At 40.1% G+C, this 27,305-nt stretch overlaps 1 protein-coding gene across 2 annotated transcripts in view; it reads left to right on the forward strand.

Annotated features, from left to right (window-relative positions):
• LOC148674350 (disintegrin and metalloproteinase domain-containing protein 9-like) overlaps positions 1–27,305 on the forward strand; it is a 61,191-nt gene that overhangs the window by 3,347 nt on the left and 30,539 nt on the right. For both annotated transcript variants that reach the window (XM_088624456.1, XM_088624455.1), the window contains exons 2-4: positions 8,335–8,438; positions 14,158–14,216; positions 17,403–17,481. In XM_088624456.1, the coding sequence (XP_088480582.1) occupies positions 8,335–8,438; positions 14,158–14,216; positions 17,403–17,481 (242 nt within the window). The remainder of the gene's footprint in view (positions 1–8,334; positions 8,439–14,157; positions 14,217–17,402; positions 17,482–27,305) is intronic.

The following is a 27,305-nucleotide window of genomic DNA, read 5'->3' on the forward strand; positions in this document are numbered from 1 at the left end:
TTCTAGAAGCTTGTGGGTTTTCATTTTTTTTGTATTTTCTAAGGCTATTTACAGAAACTTTGGTTTGGATATTTTTCTGTATTTGTGCTGAAAGATAGGTTTGTCACAATAAGAAAACATTAATACTGAAATATTTCTGGGTATTCAGTATTTTATTTCCTCATTTACATCTCTACTATGTACAGTATATAGGCATGTTGATGTACAGGGCTGCCCTGGATAACGTAAACCTCTAAGTTTTATTTAAGCCTTTAGTTTCGCCAGCAGCCATATCACTCTGCAACTCACAACTGGCAACCCACTGAAGCTCAGCAGGTGTGAGCCTGGTCAGTACCTGGATGGGAGTCCTCCTGGGAAAAACTAAGGTTGCTGCTGGAAGAGGTGTTAGTGGGGCCAGCAGGGGGCGCTCACCCAGCGGTCCATGTGGGTCCTAATGCCCCAGTATAGTGACGGGGACACTATACTGTAAACAGGCGCCGTCCTTCGGATGAGACGTAAAACCGAGGTCCTGATTCTCTATGGTCATTAAAAATCCCAGGGTGTTTCTCGAAAAGAGTAGGGGTATAACCCCGGCATCCTGGCCAAATTTCCTGTTCGCCCTTATCAATCATGTCATCTCCTAATAATTCCCATCTATGAGTTGGCTTCATTACTCTGCTCTCCTCACCACACATCAGCTATCAGTGGGGAGCGTTCTGGTGCACTCTGGCTGCCGTCACATCATCCAGGTGGATGCTGCACCATTGGTGGTGGTGGAGGGGAGTCCCCATTACCTGTAAAGAGCTTTGAGTGGAGTGTCCAGAAAAGCGCTATATAAGTGTGAGCAATTATTATGACTGAGATTATGCTCTCAGTCCAGGTGTTATAAATGACTTTGTTCAAAGATAAACCACAATTAATTCAGACAATACAGATTATATAAATGAACCATGTCTTAAGACTGGTGACTTGGACTGCTGCATAAGCAGAACATTTTCTGCAAAAGCAGAAAAAAACTCATCAATGAGTTGCTGAAACACAGAAAGGGAACCAATATGCCCCAGTTATCAAGTGCACCACTCCTTTATACCATGACTAAGTTGCAGGCTGAACTGAGTCACTCCATGTGGATATGACGGACGTACTGTATAGCTGAGTGCTCTTTCCTGATTAATCAAAAGTTTCATGAGTGAGTTTGGCACACAAATTGCATACAACAGACCAATCAGTACGGCAGTCCAGGTGTTTATGGTCTGGGATTTAGTGTCTATTTACCATTAAGCTCCAATTGTAATGCTTGGAGGCAACCTGACTGCATGGTGCTTCATTGCTCAAGACCTGAAATCTCATGGTGACATGACATGTAGCAGGATAGATCACATAAGCAGCTGGAATGATGATCTCTTACTGGTGGTATAACAATTGCTTTCTTGCAAAATGAGAATGTGAGAGTTGTGCTATGGATGCCCTGTTTGTTAGACCTGAGCCAGTGAAAAGTCCCCTGTTGTTGATAGCGTAAGCGTCTTATGGGATTTTTTTATCTGTCATTTCTGTCCAATAAAATGTCAGTGTAGCTGCTACAAAATGTTTTGCCATTATCCTGATAAGTTTACTGCTGCAGCTTTCAGTGACGTTTGTTGGTGCCGAGTGCTGTATGCTAGCAGTTTTCTCACTGGTACAAATGGCAGGATAACTTCATGTTACAGCCCCTCTGAGCAATGCATACATGATATCAAAACATTGTCTTGCCCTTCACTGTCAAATTAAACGTATATGGATGGATTCTGGCTACACAATGAGAACTTTTAAGATTCGTTCTGGGATATACTGAGTGGCAAACAGCGGCACACTGGGCACCTTATAGAATGGGTTCTTGTCCAGTTGTTTATTTTGTCCGTGGGCTTCAATTTGCAAGTTTCAGATGTGTTTATTGAGAAGGGAAATAATAAGTTCCCCAAGCTGCAGTCTCTTATCAATTCCAGGACCTTTTAGGTAGCCGTGAAATCTGTCTTGTGGTTCTTTTTAGCCTGTATGTTTTATGTGCTTAGAGACATGCTGGAAGGGAGAGCTGAATTTTGAGCGTTTGGCAGTGGAGTAGAATTTAAAGCTCTGTCAGTCAAGCTACTGGACAATAGATCTATCTTTTCATCCCAGCTAAAAGAACTTTTAGTGCATTTTATTTACCTGCCCCCTTTATTGCTTGGGCACACCAGACATCATTTATCTTCCATTTTTAGTTAATCCTTACTGCTTGGGTATTTACAATTGTAAACCGTTTTATCAATTGTGACTGTAAGTGCTGCTTTCTGTTTCGGTTCCAGTGAAATTTAAGTTCAATTCCAGCATCGGTCTGAGCTGATGTACTGTATAACCTTATGCCTAATTAGGTTTTCTCTTGAAATGGACAGACATATCTTTTCCTGCCGTATTGCATAGAAAGCAAAGAGCCATTACACAGTGAACTGGAGTATCACACCTCAGCGGAAGTGGTACAAATTAGCAGGCTAATTATTTGTTCAGCAATATGGCTGGCAATTGGCTGCATTTCAGCCTTCCTTAGTGGAAATTCCAGTTGGTTCTAATAGAAATTACAAACTGGTTTAACTGCTTACCAGTCAACTTCTCATAAACGTATTATTTGCTAGTAGAATGTAAACGCTTTCATTGAAAGTAATGCTGTAATAAGCTGGTCTGTATAGTCTTGTAAAATGTTCTGAACGGGTACAGTAGGTACTGGTCACCAGCAGACTCCAGCTGAATGTTTTCTGCTGCAGTTTCTATAAGCATTCGTTTAGGCATTCTTTTGGCAAGGTAAGAAGGTTGCCATGGCAACTGGCAGGGAGCACTGCTAGCATGCCTGTCACTTCCCACACACAGGCTGAAAATGATAGTCGCACAAGCAGAAGTGAAATGCGACTGTAAACTCCCGCAGCTGCCATTTTTGCCTGGTGTTTTTTTTACTGTAATGAAAGATTTTCAATTAGAAAAGGCACACCCCAAACGAGCATTTGCCGGTGGCTGAGGCAGCGTTCAAGGGTAATTCCTTCTCACCGTGCTGCTGTTCTCCATCCTGAAGGTAGAGAAATTCTGCTGGCGCATGCATGCTTACGCACACACACACAGAAGGTACTGATCTAGAAACAATAGACAAAAGCCGTCTTCAAGTTTTGTAACAAATCCGGTTCATTGAACACTAGAGCACTGAAGCCATTTTCGTCCTGAAACAAGGTAATTCTGTGAACAGCACTGGGCATTGCCTCATTGGTGTATTTGGACAGCGTTGCTACAGTACTGTACATCTAAAACATTCTCAGCCTCAAGTGTCTTTGCTGTATAAGGGAAGCGTTCTTGGGTTCAGATTTTTAGGCCTTTCTTGTCGAATGGTCTGTAATATAAATCTTCAGTCACATCCGACTTTTTAATTTCTGTTTAGTCACTTTTTATATGTACTATTCACCTAGGGTTCTCTAAGACTAGCAGCTAAAATTGAAAACATTAATTCTGTGGTTACAGTTTTAAACAAAAGATTTTTCATTCTTTCGCTTTCTGAACACTTTCATTCTTGCTGAATGGAAAGTGCCTATTCAGAAAACATACATAAACTGAGCTTATGTAGTACTATATATGAATAAAAGTTATACCGTATATGCTATAAAATATTTTTTTTGGTTACTAGTCCTATAGTCTGTTTTTTAGTTTATAATGTCTCATTTTAACAGCAGATCTTTTTGTGCTTTTAGTTATGTATTGTAGCTGAGCTGGTGTTTCAGTATTTGGAACGTAGCTCTTAGCCAGATTCACTCTCTCCCAAATCTGATTAATTTACATCCTGTTCCTCCTCTTGCCTCGTTTGCCTCCAGGATGCTTATATTTTTTGCACCTTATTGTTGCCTGTTGTTGAACAAGAGAGATGACAGATTACTCCACCAGAAATAAAGGTGTATGTTGTTTCCAAATCACAGGTGCAGTTTATGTAAATCATTCAATATTTAGAAAGTATTCACTCAGATGGTGCTGATTTTTTTTAACATTCATAAGCAGATTGCTTTTGAAAACATTTAAGCATTACATTTAAAGGGCATTATGTTGTTGGAAAATACAGTACATTCATATTACTCCCTGCTATAGCCAAATTCTTGCTGTTATTGTTCTTTTCATCCCTAGGATCTCAAAGTTATTTATGTATTGGAGGAGATGGACTTTGTCCACCACTGAAGGTCTGCACCTGAAAAAAGACCACAATGCTTTGTGAAGTACATTTCCTAGAGTATAGCAATAGTACTGTGAATTAAATCATTTTGTATAGTTGCAAAGATTGGTTAACAGGCTCTGCAATTGTATCTGGAGCTATATGAAACATTTATTTAATTTTTGATGATGAGTCTTATTGTACAGAATTAAAACTGATTGACTCCTCGAGAGTTTTAATCAGTCTTCGTTTTAACTGTCAGTGCTTTTCGAGTTATGTTATAAAATGACAATCAAATGAGAAAAGTCTGTTCTTTCTGAGAATGAAGATCTCTTCTTTCTTTGCAAGGCGAAGCAGTTCCTTTCACTTTATCCAACAAAGGACAGTATAAAGAGTCTTCGATCAGCTTTTTTTAATTTCAAGTGTCTGACACCTCAGTTATTCCAAACCTTTCCCTGAAAGCACTGTGAGAATAACTGAAGAATGCTTTCATAGCAGTAATTGTGTAGCAGCTACAAGACTGAAGCATGAAGTCTAAAGAAGAAAGACAGAGTGCTCTTTCAACTGCTATCTTCTCCCTATTATTTATTATTTTTGTCCAGGTTATGAAAATCTAGACTGGTCAGTCCCACCCAAATCTCAGCTCCCTGTACACACACAGGAAGAATGGGGAAATGCAGGTCTGCTCCTCCAACCTGCACAATCTCTGTAATTCAAAAGTATCATCGTCATCAAGATGTAATGGTGACACATCACCCACTTCTCCGTAATGTACAGGAGGTTCAGTGCTGATTTGATGAAAGATACATCCTTCACTGATGTCTGCAGGCTTGTGGTGACACTCAAGCATCTCTTGGCTAACTAATCCCACTACTCTCATCTGGATTGTGCTAATTGTGCACTGCCTCTTGGGCAAATCCCAGTCACCTTTGGCAGATAACATTAATTCCCTTGATTCCTTCTAGGATGTATTCAATAATAAAGGCACAAGACAGTGCTAATGGCAAAACAGTCTCGTTTCTACTAATTAAGAAAACTCTTGACTGCTTTTTAATAAGACAAGTATGACCATGACACCTACTGCCCCAGTCTTTTTAGTTTAGTTCAAACAAACTGTAAAGTTGTTGTGCTTTGTAAATTGACAGAATTGCTTTGCATTCAGTTTCAAGCTCTTGATTCTAACTTTAACCTCAGATTTAATTCTTGGCACTGATTCTTACATTGAAAATTGGCGTGTGGCCTTGACTCAGTGAGAAAGGTTTCAAACTCAAGGCCAGCTGCTGCTTCAGAGTTTTTTTTTTAACATCTTTTCTAAAGACAAGCTTGACTTCACTGAAACTACAGGTATGATTAATAAATGAATGCAAAAGCACACTATAAAGGAGGAAAATCTTTTGGTACATCTTTGTCCACGTTTGCTTTCCACTATTCAAAGATTTAGTTTGCTTGCAAGCTTTTACCTTGGGGTCTATCTGTGAAGTTAGAAGCGACAGCTGGGTTATAACATGACTTTCAAATACACTGTACTGCAGTTCAATAAGTTACAGCTTCAGGTTAACCTTTTTATTGATTGTTGAAGACTGTGCTGAGTTTGTTGTCCTGATAAGATCTATTTGGATTAAAATACCATTAGAACTTTTAGAATTGTATATTTTGGATTGCTTGCTTTTTTCAAATAGTCTAGTTTATTCTAAGATTTTAAAATATGTTGTTTAACGGTTTTTGGCTCTTACTGGGCTGTTCTGGAGCTCTTTCAAAAGCAGTCTGGTTTTCCTTAGAAGTTTCCCATCCCAGTAATGTCCACACCCATCCCTGCCCCATCTGAGATCTGATGAGATTACAAGGTGGGAACACTGTAGTTATAATGTATTTGGACACTATGTCTAGGTCATAGTTGGATTATTGTGACTTGCTTGATGGTTTTCTCTTCTTAAAACAGGTGAGATAGTTCTATTAAGTGAACTCGGCTGGAATTGAAACCATCGGGTTCACTTGACCCTTCAGGATCAAGGAAACGCTGATCTAATCATAACCTCCAAATCACACCACTGCACTTGTTTCCACAGCATGGCTGTGTAGTTTATTTCAGTCTAAACACTGACAGCTCTGTAAAAAATGTAATGCCTTTGTTGTTCAATCTGCAGTCTATTTCTTAAACGTTTTTTGTACTTTCTTTTTTTTTGTTGCTGTTGTTGGCCGATTCATCATCCCCAGTTGTTTCCTTACTTCATAGCCTACAGCAATACCTCCTGTTCTGCACAGTTAGAAAGAGGAAGTGTAGACATGCGAAACCTATACTGTACATATCTGAACTCCAGCCCTTTTATACTGTATTACTGCCAGTTTATGGAGCCCACTGTTTAGACTGGGCTTCAATGTGGAAGCTTTCAATAGAGTCGCCTTGCTTTGTTGCAGTTCACAGCCTGTAAAGAGATTCAGCCACTAACCATGCTGTATGGTCTTTCCTTAAGCCACCTTCTAAGTAAGTCCAGATGACTCATCTGTCATTCTGCTCCCATTGGTGCCATCAGTTGTGATGAACAGATTATGGGATTCCAATAAGAACATATGAGTGGAAGCCTTTCTGTCCATCTAGCTCATTTGGTAGTTAATAGCTTATTAATCCAAAGATCTCATCCAGATGTTTCTTGAAACAAGCCAATTGGCTTCACTAATATGGTTGAGTAGCTTGTTTCATCCTCCCTTTCGATAAAGAACTGCCATCTGCTCTTAGTTTTAAATGCACTTCTGTACATCCATGTAGTATCCGCTTGTCCTCTGGTTCGTGTTTCACTCTTGATTCTGGAGGAAGCCACTAGTGTTATTCTGGTGCCCTCCCAAGGTTGAAGAAATTTGGGCCACACCAGAACTTGACACTGAAGCTTTCCTTGAGATTTGCGGAGTATTTTTTTTTATTTAGACACCCACAGTGTGTGAGGGCACTATTAAAACAATCTCTCTTTTTTGTGTGGCTTCAGTTGTGTAATTAGATCCATTTTATTTAACTAGATAATTCTGTTGCAAACATTCAATTTGCAAGAGCATCTGATTGGTGAAAAAGCATCAAAATACTGCTAAAACTACATATACAGTTAACTAAAAGAAACTTTAATGACTTGTAAATGCAGCAAACGTAAACATGCAACTTTGCAAACATTTACATCAGATCTCATTGCATGCCATAGATCACTGCTCTGAAAAAAAGGCTTGACCGGGCTGTAAGATGAGTAAGCTGTTAATGGATAAACAAATGAAGCTGGCTGAATGGTCTGCTGTCATTTTTGACCTTTCCAAGTGCTTGAAATATTGCAACCCACACACATTATCATAGGTTATGATGAAAATAGTATCTGTGGAATGTCTCCTCACACTTCAGTTGGCCAGTGTCTACTTAAATGGTTAAGACTGCTTTTTTTTCTAAAAAGTATTTTTACTTGCACATAGTGCGTGATTTAAAATTGCTGATACCTTATCTGGGAGTCGGGTTCCTGTCAGAGGATGCCCCACATTGTATTGTCTGTACTGCCTCTCCCTCAAAACTCACAGCACAGGAAATGACCATACAGTAGTCACTCTGTTATTCTGCAGGTAACAAGGGGGGGAAAGGGGAAAAAATGAGGACGTAGCCATTTCCATCCTTTTTCTGACAGCTTTATCAAATACAGGGTCACTGGGGAGTCGGAGCCTGTCCCAGCAAGCAATGGGCACAAGACATCACAGAGCACACACAGACACAGACACGCACACACTCACTCCAGGGACAGTTTTCCCAGAAGCCAGTTAACCTCCCTGTGTATTTTTGAACTGTGGGAGGAAACTTAAGAGCAGGAATTGAACCCAGGGCCACACTCCTGCGAGGCAGCTGTGCTTCACCACCTCGCCACCATGCCGCCGATTATTTGATACTGTCTGGCACATTCACAGTTCACTCTCATTTGTCAGGGCCTTCAATTCTTGTGGTATAACATAATCCTTAAAAAGTAAAATCTCATAATGTTCACTTTTTTTTTCTTCCATTTTACTCATTTACTGTGTGTTTCTTGGCCTGTCTGTAAATCTCTCCGCATCATGAAATCGTTACATTTTGAATTGTGCTCGTGTTTTGTAAAAACATTCTTCCTGGCACTCACTGACAGTTTCTTTTCTGTTTTGCCTTTCACTCTCAGGCTCGGCCTCTCATCAGACCTCCCAGCTGTCTGCATATGAAGTCGTGGTTCCACAGCTAATAGGAAGACACCGACGTGACCTCAGCCATGCTGCCTCTGACAAGGTATTAACACAGCAGCGCATGCACTCTGCAACACTGCGTGCTCCAGGCTTCTCTCACACTTTCAGCTGCAGCCCCCAGATACAGGGATTATAGGATAAGTACAGTAATAAGACTTTTGCATACCATACAGTCTGGGGCCCAGCAAGTCAAAACGAGAGCATTCTCCGATAGCTGGTCTTTGTGTCGATCTATTGCTGCTCTTGAGTACCAAAACTGTGCTCTTGGGGTGATGGCTTCATTATATGGAGTGTTCCTTTCCCAGCACCCTCATTAGTGCTGGTGTGCGGGGAGGGTGTTTGGAATTGCAGCTTCCTGCTGAGCAGAAAAGCCGTTGGCGCACACGGCTAGACAGACAGGCACAGAAGCACTCACTTAAATAAACCAGGCTTAACCTGATACTGGGTAAGTCTTTCACCTTTGGAATTGACAACAATTTAAAGCTTAAGCCCAACTGCTGTTCTGTAATTACACATCTGGTATTTGATAGTATGTTTCCGTAATGTATAAGCAGGAATTCCCTGGCAAACAAAGCCCCTCCAGACCTGGATTTGTTCTGCTGGTAAAGGCTCTCACTTCCGGGTGCCATTTGAGCTCTATAATCCAGACTACACAAGACCGAGCTGCGTCGAATCACCAGCAGCTCCAGGTGGCGACACAGGTAATGCAGTGGCACTAGGGGTATGGCGTATATATTTGTTAGCTTCCTCGGTTTCCAGGGAAACGGTGACCAATATGACTTCCTGTTTGTCTGCAGACTCGATATGATGGCAGTGAGGAACACTCTCCTCCAATCAGCTCTGAAACTCCTCTGTGTCACTGTGGAGTTTGTAATATGCCAAGAGATGAATTTCCCAATGGGTGGTTGATGGAGCCTGTCTAAACTTCCTTTTGCTTTCATGTGGGTACAGGGGTTGTTGCTCTAAGCCCAGTTATTGGAGATTTCAGGTTGGGAGGAGTAATAATTGGCAATTCAAATAAACTTGGGAAATATGTAATTGTTAAATGGCAAATGATTTAAATTAAAAACCCCTTTTGAAAATTCCAAACACATTACTAATACAATTTTCAGAGCATCAGCAAAGAAGTATCAGTATCGTTTCTTATCGATTCTTCATGTCACAGCTGCTGTGACAGCTAGATTATTTTGTCAGCTTTCAAATTATGTCTCTGCCTCAAAAGTAGAAAGAAGAAAGATCTACTCCACTTTTAATCTAGAAAAGGGTTCTGTTGAAGTACTGTATAAGAAAAACTATTTGATGAGAAGCAACTAAATGCAGCAAAATTGTGATGGAAACATGGAAGCATATTGCAGAAACCTGCAAATACAAATACTGTTGGTCACTGATTAACCGGACTACCTTTCCCTTTCCAAAAAGCTTCAAAAATGCAAAGCTCATTCCTATTTGCATGAGAAGGATTAACATACACATGGTAACATGTAATGTACATAGCACAAAACGGAGAAAACACAACCCCAATAGTATATGATAGCTTCATTCTGTGAGTCATGTAGTGTTTGTTATACAAACATGTACAGTACACTGATATTTTTACCTCTGCTGCAAAATTGTTTTGTGGGAAACCAGACAATTCCACTCTTTGGCTGTGTTGATATTAACATAGCAGGCCTTTGTATTTTGTAATGTAGTTATGGATAGTTTCCCTAGAACATTGGCCAGCTGTCCTTTTAGGGAGGTTCTTTATGCTGGTCATATGACTAAGATATTTTTTCCAAATCACATTCACATTACCCTATTAACCCTATGCTTTCAACTGCATAGGCCTGTGATTTTCTCCTAATGTACTTGTAGAGTGTTGACAGGAGGTGTTTTAAATTAGCCACTGACACAGAAAAAGATGTACAGTAAATATGCAACTATATAGTTTGCAGAAATGGGCTGTATGGAATGAGCAAGCTCAGGATAAGAACTTCACTTCTTGCATTCAGTAGAACTAGTTTCCTGACTTGTCCTCCTCTCCCCGAGAAGATCTGGTAACTTGATTTCTTCACCAGATGGGGGGGGGGGGGAACCAAAGAGATGATAACATGAGCTGTGTGACTGGTCTGCAAACAGCCCTTGGTGGAGGTGAATTGGTTTAGGAATTCTTTGGAACTCTGACACGCTGGCACGTGGTGATGTCATTGGCTTTTGCAATCGTGCCCTGGTGAGCTGTTTTATGGGAGAGGCTGGAGTAAAAAAAAACAAGAAAGGAAGCTGCGATATGGTTAAGATATGGATAAAATACATGTTTAGCAGATCAGCTAAGGGCAGGGTTGACTTTAAAATCCAGAGCTATGAGAAGGCTTTAAACCTGGGTTCGGCACAGTTTCTTTTTTCATTGTACCTGTGAGCTGAAGGAGCCCAGGCTGTAATTTTTTGCTGCCATGCCATTTTGGTGTAGTTCATTTGTAGAACATTTTTAGGTTTAAAAAGGATTCTATCACTGTTTTATCACCTTTCCTCATAAAAATGTGGGAAAGACACATAGCTCTGTTTAAATGATTCTACAGTGGATTTTTGTGTGTTTAGCATGACTGATTGGCACTGGTGTGGTGCTGTTAATGCTTAATTGGTAAAATAAATGGGTGATGTCTGAGGTAATGAGCATTTGCATTAGATTATGTTCAGGCACTAAATGCAATTCAGAAGCTGCATCACTTTGATTTTATTGTCTGATTTTGGAAATGGAGCAGTATATGTTTTCTTTGGGGAGAGTGATAACTTCTTATCCCTAAAACTATGTGAATTAAGTTTGATCACCTTGCACTTGTGCAGAAATATCTGGGTTGAGTATCTCCATTTTTCACTGAACATTTTACTATGGTGACTGCAAATCCATTAACATTGTGCCAAAGGCCGCTACTATAAAACATTTCATGCAGTAGCTGTGCGACCGTATTACAATCTAAGAAAACTGACAGGAGCCATTGCTCTTCAGAATCTCCAGCTTTCATTGTTGGCTGTGCACTATGGTGTTTGAGGCCAAATCACACCTATTACAGTTGGAGTCCAAGTACTACAGGGCTTTATAGGAGCCATCTGTCAAGAACAGGTGCTGCATCAGTGTGGGGGCTGAAGAAAAAGCTATCAGGAGAAACTGATAATAATACCTGCTGTATAATGAAATTAATGAACATCCAGAAGAGCTGCTTCATCTCCACAGATACCTTTAGAAGGTGAGATAATGCTACAATGAATAACTAGCTTTTCGAAGAAATGACGCTGATTGCATGGACCTGTGTTTTGTTCTCATTGTAAATATCTTTGAAGAATATTAATATTAAGAGGGCATAGCGCTCAGAAATGAATGAAGCAAAAACTCATTTGGTTTCGTTTTTTTAATTTATCTCCCCCTGAAGTGTAATTAACATGATAATGTCTTTCTTTTTCACTGTGTTACTGTCTAGATTTCATTGCAGGCTAAATTACTTGGCAGTTGAACTAAATTACTCACAGAGACCTAGAGAGATTATATAATAAGGGTTTTTCTTTCTTTTCCTACATATTGCCTCTGCTGCACTTTTAATATCAGCTCTTGTTTGACAAAAGCTTATATCATTGTACATTGTGAACTAATCCTTAGTAGTATCTTACGGATGACTTTTTTAAAAGAAAAAGCTTTTCCCAAATAGGGTAAAATCATATTATGCTGTGTAATTTTAAATGGTATATGATATACAGAATAGTTATAAAATCTTAGCTAGTTACGTAGTTATTATTTGCAAATTAATCTTCCGAAAATGAAGATGTTTCAGTAAATGTCTTGAGTCTAATGAACTAAGACGATACCTTTATAAATACATAATTTATTTCTTCCGCTGGATAGAAAAGTTAATCTGACAAAGCAAGAATTCCCTAGGTCTGCTCCTGGAGGTTGTCCCCGTCTTCTGGCTTTTCATTCCACCTGAGCTCTGTTACTTAACTTGTTTGCCCAACAAGACATTTTTAAACATTGTTTAGACTTCAGAAAATATATTGGTAAAGATGTCTGGTTATCTGTTTAATTCTGAAAGTCATGAAATCACCTAATTGGGGTAAATGTTGGTCTGTTTAAGTGAATGATGTGAGAACTGGGAACTCGGAGTGAGCACATATTAGAAGGTGATGTGGGTCTGCAGGACAGGGCTGGGAAAGAACTGTGCCAAACCTCAGTTCAGCACAGGCAGTCTTCATAGGAGGACCTGAGGGTGCGGGCAGCTTTGCTGGAATGCTGGAAAATGACTGTTGAGACGGAGGGGACAGGCTTGTTTGGGAAATGAGCGAGAGAGGTGAGTTTCCTGTGTGGTGTGGTGATGAACAGCCAGTTGTTGGCACCTTTGCTGCTTCCCAGCCCTGCCTCCACCCGGCTACCTGGCTGGACCTTTGCCTTCTTGCATACAGTATAAGCAAAAATAGCAATTATGTACTGTGCCGTCTAGAGACAGATAATAATCCATCCGTTTCCGGGAGTCTCATTTTTTATTGCATTGTTATTTTCAGAAAAGGCAGATCTACAAATGCGTTTCTTCCTCCGTCTTTGAAATTGAGCAGTTTTTAATCACCTTGGTAACCGCTTTGATTGTTGCATTCGCACAAGGGAGATTAAGACAACATAAAGCATGTGCGTCTCTGAGAGTGTGCTGCGGTCAAGCTATACACTTTTTCTCATGCTGCAGGCTTCATCAGAATCGGCTGCAGGTGGGGGGGTTGGTGATCTTCTTGCTCCGCAGGCCAAGGATACCCTCTCCCTCTACAAGCTGACGGAGCTCAGGCTAGTTCTGTTCCACTGATTGCAGTTTCCTGCTTACATCTGGCTAAATGCTATTGCCCAGATTTAAACCAAGAGCCCACCAGGCTATAGAGCCCAGTCTGCTCTCCACTATAGTGACCTTGGGATACCTACTTATGGCCTTAGGTCCTTCATCAGGTCTTGTCATTCCCCTCTACCCAGATTAATTCTGTTGTATCATTAGGAACGATTTTGAAAGTTCCCAGCTCATTTGTTTTCATGACATTGGTTAGAAATGCAAGTTCCTATAAATTAATTGATTGGTCTAATATTTATTTGCCTTTTCTGAATAACACACATTCCTTTTTCAACACTGCCTGCTTGCAGGTGATAGGAAAATTAACTCGAGAGTATAGTACAGTATGGTTCTCCCACTACTTAGCTATTTTAATTCAAAGGTATTTTCATTTTTGTGAAAGGAGTAAAGGTGGAAAAATAATAGAAGATGGGTATTTCTCACATCACATAAAGCATATTAATGTACAGTGACACTGAGGTTTGTGTGTTATTTTTGGACATGATCTGTGTCATATAAGATTCTGCAGTCTATGGAGCCATGTCAGTGATTGCTGGAACTAGGACAGTTTAAGGCAGTGATCTGTGCTTCAGGTGACAGAAACTAAAATGAACCGAACAGGGTTTGCTGTGACATCTGATTTGTGCGTATCTGCAATTCTGTTGAAGTGGAAGTGAAGTGAAAGGTCTGTGCTGTTTCATCAGAATGACAGATGCACAGTGATTTATCTTGTGATAAAAATCTTGCATTCTGTTGGAGTTTCCCATCAGTGCCATTAGCAGATGTGCTGGAGAAAGCTTCAGAGTCCAGCAAACAGCCTTTTCTAATGGGCTTTGAGGAAATAATGGATAACCTGCACACTCTTTCTTTATTGATTTTTTTTTTAAGGCCTACAACTGATCAAATATTGTTTTGTCTTTTTTCTCCCTCCAGGTATCTTATGTCATCCATTTGGAAGGGAGGGATCATGTTGTCACCTTGGAGAAGAATGAGTAAGTCACGTTGGAAGTTCAAACTTCAGTCTGCTCTCAATTAGGGTGAAGATGTTTTTGTTTGTGTCAGAATTTAAGTACCATGACCTCATTGTGAGAGAAGCCAAGGTTCATCTATAGCAGGGCTTTCCATTGTTTTGTTATAACTCAGCTTTCATATTACACCCTAAATTATTTCAATTGATTTTAACTTTGCTTGGTTGGTGTCAGTCAGGTTTTAGTTTCAGAAATAATCTCTTGGATTTTAATTCTTTCCACAAAATGTAGTAAACAGATCTCTTTTCCAAATTAATTGAGAATTGTTGCTGTGCCAAAGTTTTCTTAGCTTTCTAATTATTCATTGATTTAATGCTGTACAGAAGTAGGAGGAGATGACACATGCCCTGTCAGTCATTCCCCAGAATAAGCTTGGTTAGTGTTGCGTGCTTCCTGATCTGACCCAATCTGACCTCCAGACTGGCTCAACCAGTAAAGGCTTTTGCAGGGCACAGTCTGAGCTGTGTGATCACGGTTCGAACCTGGGCCAGGTCACTTGCCAACTGTGAGCAGGATTTCCCAAGAGGTGGAATACAATTGGAGTGTCTCCAAGGGTAAGGAGGCACTAGATGAGCACAATTTTCTCAGATCTTGGCGACAAGGCAAACCCCATGGCTTCCTGGGCATGTGCAGGCATGAGGCACTGTCAGTGAGGGACGCACCTCTCCTCCAGTCAGTGCTGAAGCTCCAGTCTGGGGCTGTGTTGTCTGTGACTTGATGAAAGAGGAGTCCGTCGAAGGTGGGCAGGTCAAAGTAGATGCCTGGAGGATCCTCATCCTCTCCTATCTCAGGGTTTTTACATGGGAGCAGACAAATGGCTGTTGTACATCTCTTCTGTTAACAAGTAGTAACAATTGACTATTCTAAATTTCTAAAAAGAACCTCCAACAAAGGACAGAAACCTAATTTAAAGGAGTTTTGAATCCCAGCACCTGGCGTAGGACACATGGTCATTTCAAATTTTTAAGAGCTAGAACTATTCTGAACTGTGCAATTAAGGCTGCAGTAAGCTTAATTGATAAAGAGCACAGTTAGAATGAAGAGACAGGGGTACTCCATGAGCAGGGCTTGGGAAAAACTGGCCATGTGGTGGTTTTCTGGCAGTCATCTTCCCGGAAATGCAGCTGAGACCCAGTGTAAGTTTTTCACACCCAACGCTGGTGTGAAAGCTGCCACGTCTGCAACTGTTCTTCCTGTTGGGACCATGTGCACATGTGCACCACATCCCCTGCAGAAACGAGTGCCGTCCCTTCGCTCAGCAATATGGTCACCACTCCAGCAACTCGTTTACCAAGACCGAGAAGACTGAAAGAGATGAGTCCTCCAAGTGCCACGACGGAAGATTGTTTTTATTTTAGCTGATTAAAGGGTCCGGAGAAATAAGAAGAATGTTAAAATGTTCATTAGGAATCATCTGTTTATTCAACTGAAATCCTTTTAAATGTTGATGAGTTTTGATGCAGGAAATTGTTAATGCCAAAAATTAGGCGTGGATTGGTGCTTTTGGGTGATTAGAACGATGGTTTGGCTTTACATTTGTGGGATGATAAAGCAAAACTTGGTTTTGGTATTTTTAAAACGTAATGAAATCCTGCTGACATATCATAGATTCTTATGTCTGTGACAGTTTTCATTTGAAGATTATGATGATGTACAATTCTTGATTTGCCCAGTGTAGGTAGCAGGTGCTCACAGACTCTGTTGCGTCTAATGTACATTAGCCTTGAGGCTGGGAAAATGCCCCATAACTATTGTTATTGTTATTAAACACAATCTGTAGTCCTGACACGAACTATAAAAAATAATGTACCTTGAATTCTGTAATGATTATAGCTGCGGGATTGTGCTAAGAAGTGATAATGTGTTTGCAGCAGGTTCCGAGATCAGCACTGTGCTTCAGCTTGGCTCCTGGTTGCTAGATCGATTTCAACATTAAACGTTCATTTTTATTTATGCAGCAACTGTCGAGAAAGCAGCCCACTTGTCAGCAATGAGAGCACAGCCATCTATTAAAATTCTTCTTTTAGAGAACAAGTGTGCTCTGTCCCCTGAGATGTTCTTTTCCCACTGATCAGTTGAAATGGGATAATTTCTGTTTTTTTTAGAATTGCTTTCAGCAGGTATAGCTAATATCCTATTAGGGAATATAAAGGGAGTATGGTGACAGAGGGTTACACAGCATGGGATGAGACGGGAAGTCAGTCTGCGATAAAGGATTCTCTACAAAAATAGGGGCAGTCTCTTCAGGAATGAACAAATACCTTATTCATCTTGAAGCTGATGAAAGAAAACTCTCAAAGTTAATCTTTTGACTTTAATTCCACAGCCAGTGCTTCAGTTTGAAGCAGTTGCCTCATCGTTTCGGCTCATGGTTAACAGAAAAAACATTTTAGAAACCACATAAAAAATGCTTGCGGTATTGTAAATGGGGCTTTCCTTTATAGTGTTCTTCCATCTTCCTGAGGCAGGTTACAAGCCTGGTGCCTTATGGCAGAACTGCCCCAGTTATAATGTTCTCAGCTAAGAAGGTGCACATATTCCCTTGGTGTTCTAGTTTATAAGCAGGACAACAGAGATGTAACATGGAGCTCTCACCTGTACAGCAGTGGCCTCGGAGGACAGTTTAGTTGCTGCCATCACTGGGCCATGTGGCAGATGAGTGACGCAATAGAGGGAAGACAAATGCTGAGACTGGGTGGGATGAGATAAAATCACTTTAAAGTTTATTGTCACAGGCGTCTGGGCAATAGAAAAGGTGAATGTCAAGTTCACCAGTTCACCAGTCCTTTTGGATAGTTTGCTGTATGTAAAAAAGTATGGCGGGACATCTAAAAATGTTGAGAGAAGAGTGTTCTTTTGTATTGCTAGTGCTTTGAGCTTGGAGGCCTGCATGAAATTCACCCCACACTGCGGGCCTGGGCGTTTTGTTGAGCAGCGAAAAGAGGGTTTGTCTTTATCTGCAAATAAAGCACGACAGTAATGCTCTTAACATTCTGTATGGAGGGAGGGTGGTATGTCCTGAATATGTAGGCTGACAAAATTTGCTGTTAAAACAGAAATAATTCAATGAAGTTGAATTTAATTACCATGTTAATTTATTTGCTTGGCAGTAGAAGCAATGCCATCCATGATCACCATTTTGTCCTGCAGAATTCTCCTTCCTGAAGACTTCACATTGTATACATACTCCCTGGATGGTTCATTGATTACTCAGAAGCCAGAGATGCAGGTAAGATCTGGTGCTCACTATGCAAGAACATGTTACCTGCTTCACTCTAACATGACTGCTTTGTTAACAGTCTTAAAAAGATTCAGGTTATTTTATATGAAGCTTGTTCACAGACGGACAAAATGTCATATCGATACCTCCCACAGCAGCAGTAACTCTACAGAATGCAAAATAGTTCTTAATTCATTCTGTATATTTGGCAGTCTTCAGTAAATTATGAATGTGGTGTTCATAAACATATTGTGTTCTTTGTTGCTGTTCTGACATGTCTGTGCAAGCTTGTTTATGTTAGTGTTCTTTACACAACACTGATGTGCTTCACTGACAATAAGAATACAGAAGCAGGCCCTTGGACAATGTGTTTTGCAGTTGATTGTTTCAGTTTACTACCATTTAATTATTTAGTGTGATAATAAAAGTGGGCTAAGTGCATTGAATGGATATTTTGAGGGTATACAAACGTGTTTGTACATCTGGACATCTGATGCCAATAGTGAGTAAATCGTTCAACTGTTGGTGAAAGTACTGTAGTTTTAAATGTATAAAACTCTATGAAACCTAGTTCTTTCCGAAGGGTGGTATTTTTAAAACTTGGTTAGATCTGTCTTATTACTCATGACCGTTGACTATTTAGGCTCTTAGTTTCCCGTATAACCTGTGAAAGCTGTATTGTTCATTTTCTTCATTTTATTTTGGATGGAAGTTGGAGAGTTAATGTGATTTCATTTTATTTTTTAAAATTCATTTTTAAGACCGCACAACATCCAAAAATAGGAGCTTGCACGAGGTAAGTAAGGGAAAAAAACAAGTCACTAAACAAGATTTGAAGATGAGAAAAGGCATTTTACCATGCTGTCGCACTGTCCACACTGACAAGATGTTACCTAGCTGTACTTCTTCCCTAAAGAACAATTTTTGCAGGTGAAGGTAACCAAGTGCAAATCTCAATCTGCTCCCAACCTTGTAAAATATGTTTTTTTGGATTCAGGTAGACATATGAACAAAAGACATTGTGTCAGAAGATTGGTAGTCCCAGTCCTTCCTGGGAACAAGTCTTGTATGTGACTTTTGTGACAGCTCCTTAAGTCGCCTATGTCTAGAAGCACTCGGTATCACTGAACACGGTGTTCTGGCCACACCCTGAGGTATCTGTGGCAGTGTGGAGGGAGCAGTCTTCAACAGGCACTGCCGGTGTGCTGCTGTGTATGTTGTGCATGCAAGTTCAAAACAGTTGAGTGTGTTGGGCTTCTGAAGAAAGAGAAAGTAGTATCCCAGACTGCATTCCAGTCAGAACTGCATGATTTCTAGTGTAATCGCTGCTAGTGTTTCAGTACTCTCTTGGGATTTCAGGGGTTTTTGGAAGGGTGTACAGTAGTTTGGAAATTTGCTCAATAGCTATTTCTGTGAGAATGAGCCTGTCTCAGTTGAGCTACCCACGAGTTTTTCATTTAAATGTCTACTTTTAGCAAATTAGCAGTTTTGTGAGAGATAAGACAAAAGTTTTTTTTAAAAAGTCCTTAATCGTATCAAAACTACAATCCAGCCTTAAGCAACAAATTACAAATGCGTCTCTTGATGGCAGTTTTCCATTTACTAAATGCTTCTTGGAGCTGCTCAGTGGAAAACCACAGTAAGAGTATTTGGAATTTGTAGTTGGTGAGTGATGTGTGATTGAGGTTTGATTTGTTCTGGGTTACTCTGTTTTTAATCAGGCTCAGTAGCCTGTTATTTGAAGTTCAAGATGCATTTTAAGGAGAAAACAGGATTTCCCGTGATTCCTATTTTGTGTCTGTGAGGAGCTGACCACTGTATAGGTCAATCTTGTTGTCTTAACAGCCTATAAGGTATGTTGTAAAGTATCAATAAAATCTATTTTCCATTGCTATGTGATGTGACTCATTGAAACTGATCCCATTCATCTGGTATTGATAATTGATTGTCCTGTATTCAAAGGGTTGACTTTAGCTGGTTTTCCGGAAAGCTGTTTTCTACATAAATGGACACATTAATTGCACAAGGATAGAAGCAAAATAATTATTAAAAAATAATGGATGAAATAAGTTTTGTGGCCAATCTGCCTGTTTCCCCAAAATAATGTTTATTCTTAGTACTAGTTCTCCTGAATCAATTTTGAATCAATCTGCATTCAAGTCTGGTTTTTAGTCTCACTTTTATACTTTATCTTTTACTCCTGTTTCTTTATATTAATCTGTATATATTGTACTGTCTGTATTCCTATCTGTATAGATTTTTTGCAAAGCACTTAGAAATGTATAAAAAAAAGATGCTATATAAATAAGCTTATAAAACATATTGCCAACACATGCAACCTTTCCTAGGCTTACAGAGCTTGTACACAGCTTGTAAATGGTTTTCACAGAACAGAAAGTGAAGGAAGGTTTTCAGATCAGTATGAACGTCGTTTACACATTTGTACAATATTTGCTTACATTCTGACTAAGCCTGAGCAGATGTCCTCTTTACAACATTATGTCTGAATAACATTCAGACATACTTCAGTGAAAATATTTTTGTTTAAAGTTGAAAGAAATCAGATCAGCTTGCTGTGCACTACAGTGTAGTAAACGTAAGGCCCTTCCTTACCCACGCCTGAGTGGACCTTGGGGTACGGGACGCCCCCAGAATGTGATCCAGGGCTACCCTTTTGTACAGTTGTGGGGACCAGAGCCACTGGGTAAAGTATATTGATCAGGGGTGAAAACAACAGCGTCCGCAGCCCCACCTTTGACTTGTGATATTCCAGAGCCCTACCTGCTGCTTTGCCCTGCCCTCTGCTTTATAACCTGAGAGCAGCTGTCTTTGGGAATTGTTTACACAAACCTTTTTGCAGCAGCAAAGCATAATGCGTATTGCTTTTTACAAGGGGTACAAGAAAGGAGGTTTTCTTTCTAGATTGGGCAGTTGGCCTGATTTTTGGAAGTAAAGAGGTAGTCTGTAGGTTATGCTGGAAAATCCCTTTACTCAGGTGAGCTTACTTTTGGAAACTCTCTACAGCCAAGCCCGAAGCCTGTCACCAGTATATTAAAAACACCCTGCAGACAGTATATCTTAGGCAGGTGAGCTTAGTTCTACATGGTGATGGAAAGTAAATTGGAAAGCTTCTATAGCACAATAACATGCACTATTTCACTAGTCCAAACTGTTATCCATGGGATTATGACTTAACGCTTCAAAGTCATACCCTTCTAAAAAGTACACTCAAAGGTGTAAGCAGAGGGGCAGACAACTCCCCAGTGTCTTAAATTTACCAACAAAAGAAAAAGTTAACGTTGGTAATAACTAAGATGCGTCCTGAATGTACATGTAGCCTACTGTATATTGTAAATGGTGGGGGGTGTTGGCAAGTATGCGGCAGATCGTAGAAGGTCATTCTCATGCTGCTGAGTGAAAGCAAGAGTTTGGCTCGGGGACATGAACATCCCAGCTGGAGCGAAGGCAGCAGCTGTCAGTTCAGTTGGTAAGAGACCGTGAGAGGGGAAGGTTGAACATCAGGAATGACTAGATATTACTAGTGTGCATTGCTATTAAGATGCTAGATTTAGATAGGTGTACTCCTGATGTTTTAGTCTGATATACTATTTATAGATGCTAATTATGGCATCTCAGGACATGAATGGGTGACAGAGACTAGGGGTGAACCATAATAGGCTAAATGGTAATCCTTTAATATGACTGTCCTGTTATTATAAGTTATGGTGCAGAGAAGAATAGTAGTACTCATTTCAGTAGTACATCCTATTTTAGAAGGAAAATATAATTTTAAAAATGCTACCCCAATAGATTTCAGTGCCTTCTGGAAGTGTTGGATTTTGTTTCTTCATTGGTAGAAAAAAAGAAGCAGTAGCTGGAATTTAGAATTGTGAGAAATTCCTCAAACCTAGATTTCTGAAAGCCATAGAAAAGGTCACTAGTAAACCAGTAAATGTGCACAGAAAACTAGACCTGTTAAAATCATGATGGGTCAGAAATAAAAGGCAATTTTAATTTGCTTCTTGATAATCAGAATATTAGGCCAAAAGTTAAGCCTAAACACTGTTGACATGCCTGTGACATTGGGGCTTACTTTGTAGGTGATGTACAGTATTTCATCTGCATAGCCATATGTTAGAGAGTGTCTGTAGTGTTTCTTAATGTTGTGCCTCATCTGTGCTGTATACCATGCCTGGGTATCTGCAGCTTTTCACATTAAAAACCAGTGGGGTAGAAAGAGGGAATGCATAAAAGATGAAAGTTTCAGTTCTAGAAGGATTGGCAAGAGTTTCTTTTTGTCAGCACAAGTGGAAAAACAGGAGGGAAACTTGTGGTTTCTCTGGTTTGAGAGCAGATGGCTTGAGGTGTACAGTATGTGTGGAAATAACCTGTTTCAGTGCAATCGCCTCTCTCCCATCCCATAGAATACTGTACTTCTTGTGGTGGGCAGTGTTTATAGCCAGCAATGCACAGAGCAATACCTTCTGAGTGTGTGTGTGGGGTGAGAGCTCACTGTGCTTTTTTCAGGAGCAGAGGTGGCCAGATTGCCAGTTCAGTCGAAATTCATGTGTGATTATGGGTGTGTGGCCCCTTGTTCTTTGTATTCGCAAGTTGCAACACTCATTGCTTTTTTTAATCCTATTTCTTTATAAACAGAATGTTGCCTCAGTCTCATTAATTTCAGTACTGTTTTTTTGGTCAGATTTGCACTTTTTGTATACCTCTGGAAAACTAAGTCATTTGTCTTCATTTTTTTTTTGTTTTCATTAATATTTCAACTGTTGGATTTACATCCTATTCTACTCACAGGGAAGGCAGGGCTAAAGTTATCGAGTCATATCCCAGCTGCAAAACAAAAAGCGCTTAAACACAAAAACAGTACAGCATAGTTTGGCACAATTTTCTGTGGCAGATTAAAGCAAAGGAAGATACTACAAACAAAAATGCCAGTACAATCCTGAATTTTGTAGTACTATACATATGTAGCTTTTATGCATTTCTGTATAATAATGTGCCATTACTATTCTTCAGACTATGAAGCTAATGTTGCAGAACTAAAGAAAGATTTATTTTTTCCTGTCTCAGAGATAATAAAGTGGAGTGAAGCACAACAGGAAGTCTTTGTAACTCCCATTGGGGAATTATCCAGAAATGATATTTGAATTGTGTCAGAGCTACATTTTCCAGACATATGTTGAGAGTTCTTTACAGGGATTTAATATTTTTTACAACTTCCTGGGTTTTGTGTTGTATATCCATGTGTTTTGGAATCACCAATTGTTTCTTAAGGCATTGGCTCACAGGAAATGCCCACCCACTCACTCCTCTTTATGCTGCAAGCTCCCCAGTGGCTAACAGGAGAGAGAGCTCTGATTGGAGGCACAGCTCTTCCCTCGCTGGCATCACTGCACACACTGCAGGTGCCCAGGAAGTTGCTGAAGCTGCTGTTTCCTCAAGAGCCTGGAGAGCCCTGGCTGGATTGCCAGTTGTGCACTGTGTGACAAGTAGCAGCACACTAACAATAGTTTTCAAAATTATGTTCGTGAAGGCAAGAAAACTTAAAAGCTGTTATGTTTGCTGTTTTTCTCTGGTAAAATTGGTTCCATGTTGGAAATGCAACAAGAGGTTAAAAATTCAACAAACAATAAGCATATTTATCTGCAATGGCAGAGGTTAAAAACACGATGTCATCTGTGTTTTTTCTTTTTCTAACTGTATAACTCACTCTATCAATCTGGAAGTCAGTCGATGTTTAGTTCTTTGAGTGGTTGGTTTGTGACGTCTTGGCAGGTGTCCAGGCATGCAGTTCATTCTGTTTACAGCAGAAACATTGTCTTCTGCCCATGCAGTGCAGTTGCAGAGAGCCGGACCTTTTTTATTGGCAAAGAATAGGGAGTCTAGTCTTTTAGATGTGTTTTTCCAAATCGAAAGATCTTGATTTCAGTTTTTTTCCACGTCTGAAAACAAATGCAAGGACTGGAGAGTGCGTTCGCTCTCTGGCCACACTGTCAGTCCCTCACTCTTATAAAATAATGGCGCTCACATCAGCTAAGCATAAGCTACCCACCCCTTGGGAATTCAACAATATCCTCTTAGTGAGCTCCAAGACAAAATTTCATGCTTGTGTTGGCTTGATACCTTGTAATGATCTGTGACTTAGCGTTTTACTTGTTAACATTTTTAGTGGCCTGCTTGGCGAGGGAAGGTGGGGATAAGGGAGCTTGATCCCTGTTAATTAGCTGTTATGTCTGTTAAGTGATGGATTCCTAAAACTTCCATTTTATCTGGTCAGAACAGGCGAAGGGTGTAATTGTAATCTTTCTGATATGATCCATTACATGAGTAGAAAACAGAGGTAATTTTTAAGTAAAGTGCTGGCGTTTTGTGACAATTGAATTTTACAGGAATCCTTTGCATCTGTGACATGACAGACAGACTATCTGCTTTCTATACAGACAGGAGACAATGTACATTTAAGCACTTGGATATTGTAGGAAATTAAGAGGTTTATATTAACTAAACAATTTAATGGAAATCCCCCAGATTAAAAGGTCAATGTTTTATTGCTGCATTTTCTGCACATCTGAAATACAAATCTCAAAAAGAAGCAAGCATACTTCTAGCTGAGATATATATACTGCAAACTGTTGAGAGGGTGTCTTTAGGGATTTTGCAAGTAAAGGTAAGTCTTTTGCTATACTACCAGACTATCTTGGAAAACGAATCAAGCAGCTTACTGATCGCTGCAAAATGTCTTATTATTATCCTTATTATTGCTCTCTTCTTTCAGTATTTTTTGCATACTTATTTTTTAAGTCTACCCATTTATTTTCTTAATTCAGTGCACAATTTCTATGACATGCCCTCCTCCCAGGGACCTGGAGACAGTAAAAAGTGGGATTACAAAAACACAAGTTTTGTTTTAATACAGCTTGGTGAAGACCTTGTGGATTTAAGAAGTGCTACAAGAAAGAAGAAGCCCGTCTGGATATAGTGTTTGTGTGGCTGCTTAGCAGCGCAAGTGCTTGTACCCCAGAATAAATGTTTTCCGAAGAAGACTAAGAGACTGGCTTAGAGAATAGAATAACACGAATAAAACTGTAGTTTGTGATTGCAGTAATAGGACTTTTTGTAGGCCCTGTTGACATAAGCGCAAGGCCTTACTCTTGTACTTTTCACTTATGGATTAAGGCCCCCTATGGAAACCTGAACTGCTGATCTGCCGACTACAGCAGAACACCTTCCTGTGCCACTTGCCTCCCTCACCAGCAGGCTGGCAGTCTGAGCCAGAGAATGACAGGAAACTGGCCTGAAACAAATCTCAAGAACATTAAGAGGTCATGCTGGTTCCTCTTTGCAGTCTGCTCTTGCCTTGCACAGTCTGGCCGGCATAACACTTTGTGCTATCCTTGTTTGAAAGTTTAGTAGGGCGATGTGAAGTAATATGGTAAAACAGGGTACATGCTGTGGGAAGCAGTATGTGTGGCTTAGTGCCATCATGAAACCACAAAGAAAAAAATACAGAGTTGCCATGTGATTTGAAAGTGGTCATTCTTCAAAAGGTTAGAGCGAGAGCTCACTGTGTGGAGCGAGCTGCTGTGTTTTTTTTCCCCACAATGAATTCTCTTTCACTTCAGCAATTTATTGAACCAAACACACTATAAGGTGTTTTGTGTTGCCCCGCTGTACTACCTTGACAGTCTCCTGCCACGTTAAAGCTCTCACAATTGTTGAAAAGGTGACTAGTGCAGTCAAAGCTCCTACAGCCACGCTAGCAAGATTACAGACCTGTGCATGCATCACGGCTTCTCCTCTCCTCATTCTGTCCCCTCTGTATGAACTGTGTCATTCTTTGAAAGTATTTGTGAACGTGTACCTATACCGGCCTGAGAACATTTTAAGAAAATAATAACATAAGAAAAATTGAAAGTTTAATTGATTCAAGGATCCCACATAACTTTTGCTCAAAAGAAACAACAATCTATCATGGTATCTGCTTCACCACATGACTGAGTAGCTTGTTCCTCACATCCAACACCCTTTGTATAATGCTTTTTTTCATTGTTTTAAAAGCACTTCTGCATAGTTTTTTTTTTACTTAATCAGTAAGTCACAGGTTTAGCACTTGTCCAAAAGCTCTCTAATCCTCACCTTTACTCTGAATTGCAAAAGCAGATGAAGCATTGAGCTTTTAAAGCCAAACGGCTGTCATACGCTAAATAACAGATCTGAAAAATGTAGTTCTCAAGGCACACTTCCACATTTATATAATTTTGGGTTAGGAGACTGGGTTCCAGGATGCAAACTTTTGCAAGAGATAGAACAGGGAAGCAGAGAAGAATACAGCAGTTATTGGTTTAGTGCTTAAGTAGCAAGAAGACCTGTATATGGAGCCGAATGTGCTTGAGTGGCAGAAAGCTCAATGGTTGGGTGCTGGGTGTAGCTTCGCCAACTCCAGTCAATGAGCCTGCAACGTTAATTTTTCAATTTCGCATCTCTGCTTTCAGCTACCTGTTCAAAAGAACCTGTCAGAGCCTCTTTGGAGGCTGTGGCTGTAAAAAATGTAATAACAGTCTAGATACAAACTCCCAGCTAATTCCTTCTCCCGACCAGGAAACAGACTGGTTTAACAAATGACATTAACAAATGACATACTTCGTAGAAAAAAAATAATTGGAAATAAAAGCAGTGCTGAGTCCTCTTCACTCTTCTCCACAAAGTGAGAAACGATAATAATGATCACACCTACTCTGTTCTTTAATAACCTAAAAAACATCATGTTGTCATTGGTGGGAAATTGCACCTTTAAAGATGGGGAGCCTCACAAAAGATGAAAATATACTGAGCCAGAGCAAAGAGGAAACAGTAGGAAAGCCACCTGCGGATGTAGAGGGAAGTAAGTGGGCAGACAAAGCACCCTTGATTCTGCAAGGAAGGCCTGTAATAATCTTATGGTTCTCATTGTTTACTTCTCCATTTGTTTAACGAAATGCATTTAATTTTAAGATAACACAATCTGCAGTTGCTCCAACGTAATTGTTTTTTCATCATCCCAACGATAAAAGCAGACCCTGGCGGTGTCTTTTAAGCTGCCAGCTTGCTCTGGCCACAGGGGTGTGCCCTCGAGTGCTCCCAGCTGTTTTGTGTGACATGATTTGATGCTGACGGAAAAGCCCTCTCTCCCAACCTTCAGAGGTGTTTCTCTGGTGGACGTCAGACAACCTGACTGCACAGGCACAGTGAGAGCTGATATGAAAGTGGTTGCTGAGCGCTTAAAACGGTGTTATTAAAGGGTGGGAATCTACAACACTGCCTTTCAGTGCCCCTCTGTGTAGTGACATTGACCCAGAGGCGGGCTATTGAGGAACTGTCACCATAAAGATGTTCCTGTGACACTAAAGAGACAGATTTGACCATAATTAAAAACAAAAACAAAGCACAAATGCTCTGGCTCAATGAGCACAAAATGCGGGGGTGTTGCTGGGTATACAGAGGACTAAAATACATTTTATCCCACATGGACACCATAAATGTAGTGACACTGATGCAAAGAGATGGTATTGAGCGACTGTCACCAAGAACGATACCTTATGTTACCCTACGGAGGCAGATTTTCCCATTAAAGATAAAAAAACAAGCTTAAGGGTGTTTAAAAACAAAATTGTAGTCTTTTTTTGTGTGCAGATCTGGGGTCAATACCATTCAATAAACAAGATGGTAAGCAAAACAGTTATTTTTTGAGAAAAGAAGGCAAAGTAAGGCAAAAAAAAAAAACCTAGCCTTAACCTTCCACAAAGATGCATGATCAAAGGTGCCAGAATAGACCCTTGGCA

The sequence above is a fragment of the Lepisosteus platostomus genome, chromosome 3 (genome assembly GCF_059453375.1).
Source record: "Lepisosteus platostomus isolate fLepPlt1 chromosome 3, fLepPlt1.hap1, whole genome shotgun sequence".
NCBI lineage: Eukaryota > Metazoa > Chordata > Actinopteri > Semionotiformes > Lepisosteidae > Lepisosteus > Lepisosteus platostomus.